Source organism: Parasteatoda tepidariorum, chromosome 1, assembly GCF_043381705.1.
Source record: "Parasteatoda tepidariorum isolate YZ-2023 chromosome 1, CAS_Ptep_4.0, whole genome shotgun sequence".
In the NCBI taxonomy this organism is placed as follows: Eukaryota; Metazoa; Arthropoda; class Arachnida; order Araneae; family Theridiidae; genus Parasteatoda; species Parasteatoda tepidariorum.
The window spans coordinates 8108236-8118898 of record NC_092204.1 but is presented as its reverse complement, the minus strand read 5'-3'; the positions used below and the strand labels follow the sequence as shown (position 1 = coordinate 8118898).

The window sequence follows — 10663 nt, the reverse complement described above, 5'->3', positions numbered from 1 at the left end:
ACTGACGACTACATAGGCAGGATTTGAAAACCAATCCGACGACAAACATCAATTGAGACAGTTTTTGCAACCATGATTTGAAATGTTGTGGCGTTTATCAGAGTCAGACCAGAAAGCAAAAGCATTTGATCAATGGGTAACCAGTGATCGCAACAAAGAGATCACTATTTATTATTATTTTTTTAATTGAATTATGAAGTCTTCATAATTGTTGGATTATTTGTTTTATTTTAGTTCAATGAAATGCTTAATCATTAAAGAGCTTAAAGTTAAGACAAAAAGCACAAGGCTCACAGGACCAAAATTTAGATTTTTAAAATGGAAATTAAAAGAGAAAAAGAAGTAGATGAAATATTTATTTGGATAATTTATATTTTAATTTTATACATACCAAAAAGCAAAAAAAAAAAAATAAAGATATTGATAGGTGTTAGATAAAGTGTCCTAAAAGTGACTGATGATTTGAAAATTCAATTAAAGAAAAATGGAATGAGAAAGAAATATGAAATTTCTGCATTTGGAAACCAAGTTTTCAGTGAGTTTCAAAATTAGCTACCAAGTTCATCAAAAGATGGTGTTAACGATAAGAAAAACTATAAAAACAACTGAAATATTTGCATTTTAATTATTAATTTTGTCTTCAGAGTGGGTCACATTGCTTCTAAAAAATTGTGACTATTTTGATAGCATTGTCCCAGTTAGCACTGCACTATCTGTTAACAAACTTTGCAACTATTTCTTCAACAGACTGCAACAAACTGTACATTTTTATTTCCTCCCATATTTCTTTGATTGAATTTTTAAATCTTTAGTCATTTCCGGGAAAACAGATAACAATGCAAATATTGAAAAGATAATAATAATGAATGCATGGAAACAAAATAATTAAACAACAACTCATTAGAATCGATACAATGAGCCATAAATGTATAGGAGAAGAGATAGGACCATTTTCTGGTTGGAAAACTATCTATAAGATAGATATAACTATCTTAAGTATATATATATATATATATAACTATCTTAATTAGCTAACTATCTAATTATCTATCTATAAGAGATAGACATAAATATAACTATAATCTACTCTACAAGATAGATATTAAGAATGAATGTGTCTGGATTGACTGACTTGCTCTCTTTTATCCTCTGTTTCCTTCACTTCTCATTTACTGGCAATAGATAAAAATATTCAATAACAATTATATCTGTCAAACAATATAGACCTTTTTGAGATTATGTCATAGAAAAGTTGCTTTTCCTTTCTCGAATTCACATTTGCATTTGAGGGGAAAAATTTCACTCAGAAATATTGTTTAGCACTGGAAATTTTTTTTATAACAACATTAGTTACGCTGAAAAAAATTTACAACATTAATTAGCATTAGAAATAAAAACATTAACTACATTAGTTAGAACTGTTTAAAACATTATTTACTATTGAAAAAAAAATAATCACAGCATTAGTTAAGTATTGATAAAAACAATTACAACATATGTTCTTCAATAGTGTGGCAATCATCATGTGTGGCTTTTTTAAGAACAGATTTCCATATTAACCTATCTGATGCCCTTGTTTTAATTTTAAGATTTCGTAGAATCAATTTATCGTACACCCTATTATTTGTCCATGAAAACCTTTTTGATTCTCCTGTTTTCTTTAAATTCTGATGAGGTGTCCTACTTTAGGTGTCCCAACTTTAATCTTTGCATTTTAATCACAATGTTTGGTTCTTTATAAATCTTATACAATTGCCAATTGGCTCCTCTATACCAATTCCAACATTTTGTATTCCTTTTAGATTACTTCAGAGCATTTTCCTTTCAAAAATAGCCAGTATTTCTTCACATTTTAGAGTCAGTACCTATGTTTCTGAAGTATTAACTAGGATATATTCACAACATTAGCACTGGAAAAAAAAAAAAAACACTTGTGGGGAGTGAGTAGTTATCGACCATGTCAACCGTCATACATGAAAAAGTACCCCACCATAGAATTGAGTTAACATGTCTTATATACTAGTGAATTGGAATTATATTTTTGTAGTGGTAGATACACTACACACAGAAAAATAAAACAAAAAAATAATACAGACAAAAGTAGGCCATTAAAAAAAAAATACTGTACCAGAATATTGTAATGTTGCACCAAGGAGGGAATCCAAGAAGGAACCAAAAAGCCCAGAACTTATTCCAATAAATGCTGAAAGCACAGCTTGTTCAATAACAGAAAAATAAGGAACAGTGGAGAACAGTGTTACAAAATAAGACAGTCCAACTAAAAGACCCCCAAAGGCACTGCACAAAACTCCAATAGAAGTCACGCCACCATTAGTCCCTGCAAAAAACATAACATTTTAATTTTTTAACTTCCCTAAATATATATTAATTAGAACCCTTGTAAAATAAAATAAACATATTAAAAGACAAAAATTAATCAACAAATATCATAGTTTCATAGTTACATCGTAGTAAGTATCAATAATAATTAAGTATCAACAGTAATATTACAATATCAAAAATAATAAGTATCAATCTTATTGTTCGAAAGGTTGACCTCATATATGCTGATGATTGCTGATAATAATGACCTCATATATAATGATAATTAAATTAAGAGATGAAACAGTACCAGGGTTCCCACTCAATTTCAGAAAAAAAAAATTCCCTGACTTTTCCAGGTATATCAGGTAAATTTATTTCAATGAAAATCTATACCATATTTTATCTGTACTACGAAATTTTTCATCAGAAAACTTTGATTCTTTTATTTGTTATGCCAAGTTTTAGATTTTCTGTGTAAAATGAAGATCATTATATGAGGAAGAAAGCATTTCAGTTTGTCTAAAATGTGAAACTTTTACAATAAATAATTGTTATAGGTGCTAGAATTATTTAACTCGAATCTCAATAACTGAGTACTGTTANTTTCAGGAGTTATAAGGGCCCTTAGAAAAAAAAAGCTAATTTCAGGAGTTTTTCAGGAATTTCAGGAGGAGTATGAACCCTGTTTCCAGGTATAATGTATTAATTTTCCCGGTTTTTCTAAAAAAAATTGTAACTTTCCCTGACTATTTCCCGATCTTTGGAGTTGAAATAAAATTCCCTGACAATTCCAGGTTTTCTCTGTTCTCCCTTACCCGTGGGAACCCTGCTGTACTTTCTCTCAATAAACAAGTCTTTTTTGTCAGAATTAGATTTTTTAATCATCAAAATATGGGGGTAAGATCAATCGGAAAAATAAAATCTCCATAGTTTAGTCAGGAGAGTGACCAAAATGTTTGGGCCATTTAATGTTCATTTAACTTTTTGTGCATTTTGTAATAAATCAAAAATCATATAAGTGAACTGAAAATACTTCATACATAATTATAAAATTCAATTATCCAAAAGTTTCCACACAAAAAATAATTTTTATTATTTATTTAATATTATTTTAAATAATAAAGGAAAATTTTTTTTTGAATAGTTAAGTGTAAAAAATGTTCACATCATTATCATTAACTGTGTAATTTTAAATGACCCCCCCCCAAAAAAAAATGGAGATAAATCATTTTAAAAGTGTCTGAATCAAAAAACAGTAAATTACTTCAAGAACTATTCGATTGTTTTGGCTCAAATTTTGCATTTAAAATTACAAAGCATAAAATTAAGAAAAATACTTAAAAAAGTCGAAAGGAGAAATAAGCCGAAAAGAGAAATTTAAAATTGAAATAATATAAGCACTTACATTTAGCAAAGTAAAAAATCTTAATCTAAAGAAGATTTTTCAAACCATTATTTATTATTATTTAAACTATAAGCACTTAACATATCACAGTACTGGCAACAGCAGCATTTGTTGAGGAATAAGAAGTTTATTTGCCATCAGCGGATATTTTGTCGCCAATTTTTTAAAATAAAAATTTCTTCAACAAATACGGAGAAATTTCAGAATATACGGATAAACAGAAGATAATCCTAAAACACAGGAGTCTTCGTTAAAAAACAGGAGGCTTGGCAGGTATGTAACATGGATTTATTTTTAAGAAAATAAATAAACAAAAAAGGAAAATTTCAACAAAATAACAAATACAATATTAGAACATAAACATTAAAAACATACAATTTAATATATTGTAAATTAAAAGAATACATACCTATCGGAACCTTTTGGAATGTTGTTATTAACCTTGGTTTTGATTGGGCCAAGATGGATAACTCAGATGCCCAAGTGTCTCCATTAGCACTAGCCAAAGCTGAAAGCACTGCTGCCGCAAGCCAAGAGCGAAGATAATTTTTATTAAAATCTAGCGGAATTTCTCCACATCCACCATTTAACATATAAATGAGGGCAATTTCTGTAGCTGTGCCTCCATTGCATACAACTTGTATCCAATTTCGTTGTCCACCTACGACAATTTCAACAGAACAAAACAATTACAAGGTGACAAGAAACAATTTGGACACAAATACATTTTAAGGGTGCATAGACAAATCTTTAAAAAAAAATTAGCACCTTTTAAGTACTTTTTAAGCACTCAGAAATACTTTTAAGCACTATATACATTAACAAAACGCAATATTATTTTCAAAGACTTTACAAGATCATGATAAAATAACTAGTGTCTGACAAACAACTCTTATCTTGATTACATTAAACTAAACTCAGAGGAGCGACAGCCCATAGAGGGCCAAGGCCTATTGTGCCCATCTCAGTTTTCTTGACCTTGGGCTCTGGGGTGCAGGAGAAGATGCTCCGGTCAAGTGGTCAGCGGAACATGCAACCCCCAGTGCTTAGTTCCCAAGCATGCTTAGTACTCATTTATCGACCCGAGGATCGAACCCAGGATCTGTGGACCGGGAGCGTGAAGCGCTACCACTCAGCCATTGGGTGTTCTTGATTACATTAGACATTACAAAATGCTAATGAGATTTTTCGGTTCGATATCAGGGGGTGGTAAAAGAAGCCCAAAATTGAGAATGCAGCAGAGTTGCACATGAGAGTGCAATAATCACACGGAACCCAGCTCAGTAGACGCACATGCGGACTCGCAAGTATTTCATCGAACGTGTAAAATGATTGGTGCTTTCATGTGCTATGAATCGACGGTATGTCAAAATGGATTGTGGCTGAATGAATTGTGAAAAGGTTGAATAGACCAATGTGAAAAGCAGGATTTTACATAATACGTGGTAGGAAAATCAAAATGGTAAAGAAAAATCTCATTTTCAAAAAGGGAAAATTAAGCACCTTTAAGCACTTTTTTAAAGCGCTACTCACAATGACTTTTAATGCTCATTAAAATATCACAAATAAATTTTCAAATAAACATGAAAACACCACAACTTGTAACATGTTTACAAATTTTTTTAATGTGATCACTAAGGATCAGACTTTGATGACACATACATTTTTGAACACTTTTGTCATTTTCAGGCATTTTTTCAAATGTTGAGATTTTTTTTTTCATTTTAGGTCATTTTTTATATATTTTGATTATTTTTGTATTTGGAGAAGTATCAGGAAGAAGTCAGCCTTCTTCAAATCTACAGTAATAACATCTGAAGGCATTAAAGAAGCTTCTCTACTAACAGATTAAAGAGATTCGGAAAATATCAAAAAGCATTTAATAATCCAATACAATTCAGATTCCTTATAAGTTCTGCAAAGTATGTCACAGTTTTAAGCAATTTCTGCTAAAGGAATATAGTATAGTGTAATTTTCACAGTCAAAACAATGGACTTTCACTAGAAAGACGCTATGATTCATTATCATAATTTACATTAATATGTATAACTTCCGATACAGAGAATAAAATTAACAGGCGATAAAAGTTTCATCATAACTTGAACAAGTGCGAACATTAATTGTTCTTTCGACACCTAAACTGTTCTGCAAAGTATGTCACAGTTTTGAACACTTTCTGCGAAAGGACAAGAGTTTAGTGTCTCGTGGTAGAATCGGAGTGACACCGCGACTTTGTCGCAGTACGTTACAGTGTTCCAGCAGAAATGTTTTTCGCTTTCTTTTCTACAGAAATTTACATGTAAAATTTGAATCTTGCATTTAGATAATTACTTTTTTTATGCGCTCAATGTACGTTGATAGTATTGCAAATCGTTGTATTGTTTCGATTGAATTTTCGTCAGTTATTAATATTGATTTTCATGTGGCTTTTAAACATCCTGATATATTTCAAACTATATGGAAAATTCGAATTCTGCATTTGAGTATTTACTTTTTAAGGCTACGATTCTATCGAATTTTTGACAGATTATTTCTGCTCCTGATTTCTCCAAAACTTTTAAATTCAATATTTTTAATACTGTATCATTTTTTACAACAACCTAATCTCGAAATAAAACACGCATTTGAGTAACCCCCCTTTTTTAGGAGTCCGATTCGCGTGATTTCGTTGTCGGTCTTTTTTTTTCTTTTTCTTTTCAGGAAACGGATTTCATGATTTTTAATTATTTTTTTATTGTGATGATTATTTACAAAAGGCAAAGACAGAAATATTTAGTGCGTTTTCCCCCCAACAAAATGCCAGAATATCACCCATAATAATATTACATTAAAATATTATTACATGTTCAATTAAAGAATAGTTTTTTTCTCTCCAAATACAGCACATTTGTTATTTTAAATTTGTAACATACATGTTTGTTACATACACTTTCACTAAAAAGAAGCCTTGGTTCGTTATTATAAATCACATTAATAGAGATGGTTATTGGTCGGCATAAACCAACAATGCATAATTATATTGAGCATACCTTCTTTAAAGTTAACCTCAAGCTTCTTTTTTCTACTTGAATGAAAGTGTGTTGCTTTCGATGATGTGAAGAAAAATGTAAAAAGACACGCTACAAAACAGTAACTACTATAAGTAAGGATGAGACCCACAAATATGCCTGAAATAAAAAGCAGAAAATTTAAATTACACAAATAATAGCTAAAACTATTCAAAAAATATTAATACATTTTGTTTGACTAGAAATTGTCACATTTTTTCCCATGTTAGCTTTTTTTCTTTTTTTTCAGTGTCAAACACTTACCTTAAGCTTTGTACTTTGATGATTAGTTTTTTTTTTCTTCCCGAGATAGTTTCCTCACATGTTTGTGTAGGAAATCATAAATACACAAAAGCATTCCACTCTTACCATTAATTTTCATTAAATTAATGATGCTCTACAACTTTCAAATGCATTTTATTCCTTTATCCAGCATTGTTTTGGAGACAGTAACATTAACTAAGAAGTTTGCCCCCAGTCAAATCTTTCAACAAAAGATAGGCAGATTTTAAGTACTTTTTAAGCACTCAAATATTTTTAAGTACTATATACATCAACAAAATAACTTTAAAAGACTTTACATGATCATGATAAAATAACTAGTTTCTGACAAAATACTCTTCTATTATATTAGCCATTATAAAATGATCAACAGATTTTTTTTGTTTGACATCAGAGGGTGGAAAATGAAGCCTAAAATTGAGAATATCTTGCAAAATAAAGCAGAGTTGCACATGAGAATGCAATAATCTCACCGAACCCAGCTTAGTAGATGCACATGCGGACTTGCAAGTATTTCATCAACCATGCAAAATGACTGGCGCTTTTACGTTACAGACCGAATGTAAGCAAAAATGGATTGTCGTCGAATTAGTTGTTAAAACATTGAATAGAACAATGTGAAAAGCACGCTTTTACTTAATATGTGGTAAATATCGACACAGTAAGGAAAAAATTCTCCTTTTTGAAAAGGGAAAATGAAGCACTTTTTAAAAACATCCAATAAAAAAAGCACCTTTAATTGCTTTTAAGAAATGAAAATAAGTACTTTTAAGCACTTTTTAAAAACGCTAAGCACCATGTTGTCTGAAGGAATTATAAGCTGATGTACTCATTTCAACTTTTGAAAATTTTCTGACAATTCTCAGCTCATATACAGAAATGCATAAAAAAGAATCAAGTAAAAATACCTCCAATGGCCCCACTTAAAGCAAGGCTTTTCTTTTTCAATCCCCATAGTGTCACTAATGCAGAAAATATAACTGCAACTATACATCTATCAATTTGGAAATCTTCACAATCATAACCTAAAAAAAATACCAGAAAAAGTTTATTCAAAATGCATTTCTTTTAACTTAAAATTTTTATGTCATACAATAATAATAATTTAAATGAAATAAAACTAAGCCAAATTTGGAAATGGGCAGAGTTTTGCATCTGTATCTGCACAAAAAGAATAAACATAATCAAGAAATAGGCGGCAGTAAGAAGAAAAACAAAATCTCAGGTGGAGTAGAACTTAAGGGGAAACCTACAAGGCAAGCCACTATAGATATATTTTTAAAATTGATTCCAATTATAAGAACTGAGCAGTGAAATTTGGATGCTTTAGGTATTGGAAGTGGAACACTTGGTACTGATATTGAATGTATCCTAAATTGATAGGAACTGTCTCCTTTGCAAAAAACCCTGTGGCAGTATTTTTTCGAGCTATCTGCGATAAGACTCTCAAGCACAAATATCTTTCCGCACGATGCTTTTAATAATAGTAACAAACATATATGTTACTAATTTAAAATAACAAAAGCGCTGTGTTTCAGAAGAAAAAATATTAATGATTTCTTTAGAATTTAGCATGTAATATTTTTTTATTTTAATATTATGGGGGATATGTATTATTCTCGAATTTTTCCTTGGGGGGATGCACAAATTATTTCCTTCGTCACATTTCGTAAATAATAATCCCAAAAAAGAAAATAATTAAAAACCCATAGTAGTGATTGATGAGAAAAAAGATGGACAACAAAATCACACCAATCCGACTCCTGAAACGCCTGTTTAATTTCGAGTTTTAATAAAAAATAACGGATTTAAAAACTATGGAAAAATCAACAGCAATAACTGCCAAAAACTCGAAAGAATTATTGCTTTGAAAAATAAATACTCAAATGCACGATTCGAATTTTTCATATTGTTTGAAATATCGGGATGTTTAAAGATTGCTGCAATGAGTTTAACCTTTCAATTTCGTTTCTGATTTTTATTAGTTTCTCACATGCCAATAACTATTTGTTACCACTACTTGATGATCACTTTGTCGCCAGAACTGATTCAGAAATCTTCCCTTTCCAAGTAAAAATTTTTTAATGAATATCTAAGAAATAACAAGATTTTAACTGCACAGTTGACGCTCGTAATACATTTATAGTGTACTAAATATATTTTAACACAATTCCATTTCAGCAGGGCAGGTACTAAATTAATTTTAGTAACAAGTACTACTGGCATAGTGATAATAATAAGGGGAAATAGGTACCCGACATACTGCCTTGCAATTGAAACATCAATGAAAGCGACAAAAAAATTTAAAATTGAAATTTTTATATTTGTATAAGCTACACAATTGAAAGTCTTAACAAGTGAAAGAAAACAGCAGTCAACTGCTTTTCTAGCAATTTACCATAAAGCACTTATGTTATTTTTTCATTTTGCATGACAGTATATAATTAGAATAATGTACTGTGGTAATAGGTTTCTTTAAGAGTTCCTGGAAACAGAGAAGTAGCCATATTTTTTACACTTTACCAAAGTTTTGTCAATCATTAAATAATTTTATATGCTTACATAAAAAAAGATCAATACATTGGTAATATGTAATAGTTCAATTTTCGCACAGTTTATTTTTAAATGTTTTATAGGAATGATAACAAGTTAAGCAATTTTAATGATACATCTTTTCAGTAAAAGAACATTAATTATAAGCGTGATGAATGTCCATTAAAGACTTAGTAATTTTTAGTATAATTGAGTCTTTGCTGGTAAAGATTAATAGTATAATACGCATGGCCTAAATTACATAAAATCGATTTTATTTTAATAGGCAAGACCAGGATAATTTGCCCTTTTGTAAAAATTCTTTGTTTTTTAGTGCTAAATTTTTAAGGTATAACATTTAAAATAATATTACATGAGCATTGATATTTAGAAATTTTATGAAAGTTAAACAGGATCTTTATGGGCTGTAGATAGCGAGGAGGTGGTCTGAAGTTAATTAATGCGAGTGGGGGGAAAAAGTGTGATTTTTAAGGGACTCAAAAAATAATTAGCAGTATAATATTCCTTTAAATAACTACACAGCGTATTTCAATGCAATAGTTTTGTAGAGAAAATACATAAAACTTTAAAATGTTTTACAATTCAGATTCTAATCTCGAAACGTGATAAGAATCTAATATTTCAAAATAAATTAAAATAATTAAGAACAGTAATAAAATTTATGAATTTGTAAGCACCTAAGACAATGCTGAAAAAATAAAAAAGTTTTTATTTTTCGTAATAAATATTCTAAATGTTCATGATAAAAGAACAGTTTCAGATAGTTACCATAGAAGCAATCTTCAACAAATTTATGGATCCAAATCAATGATGTTAAAATCAAGGCGACTAGAAAAAAATAAACGAACATTACAACGAAATTGGACAATCATAAGACTTTTACAAAGTTTTTAAAAAATTCACTGTAATATAAAATAAATATATTCGTTCGATGTTTGACATTTCAAATTCCGAATTCAAAACAAAAAGCTTTTCGATGTTTTCCTTTCTTACTTTCACAATGCAGTTCAGTTCACTTTCAAATCTTGGGGTTTAATATTTTAAATTTTT

General features: G+C 29.8%; 1 protein-coding gene across 1 annotated transcript in view; it reads right to left on the bottom strand.

Moving 5' to 3' along the window:
* LOC107437001 (transmembrane protein 19) overlaps nt 1-10624 on the bottom strand; it is a 13019-nt gene extending 2395 nt beyond the window's left edge. The window contains exons 1-5 of the mRNA XM_043041202.2: nt 10382-10624; nt 7969-8085; nt 6761-6898; nt 4140-4391; nt 2129-2338 (exon numbers count right to left, since the gene is read on the bottom strand). Coding sequence (XP_042897136.1) covers nt 2129-2338; nt 4140-4391; nt 6761-6898; nt 7969-8085; nt 10382-10463 — 799 coding nt within the window. The 5' untranslated portion in view covers nt 10464-10624. The remainder of the gene's footprint in view (nt 1-2128; nt 2339-4139; nt 4392-6760; nt 6899-7968; nt 8086-10381) is intronic.
* Nucleotides 10625-10663: the final 39 nt, after the last annotated feature.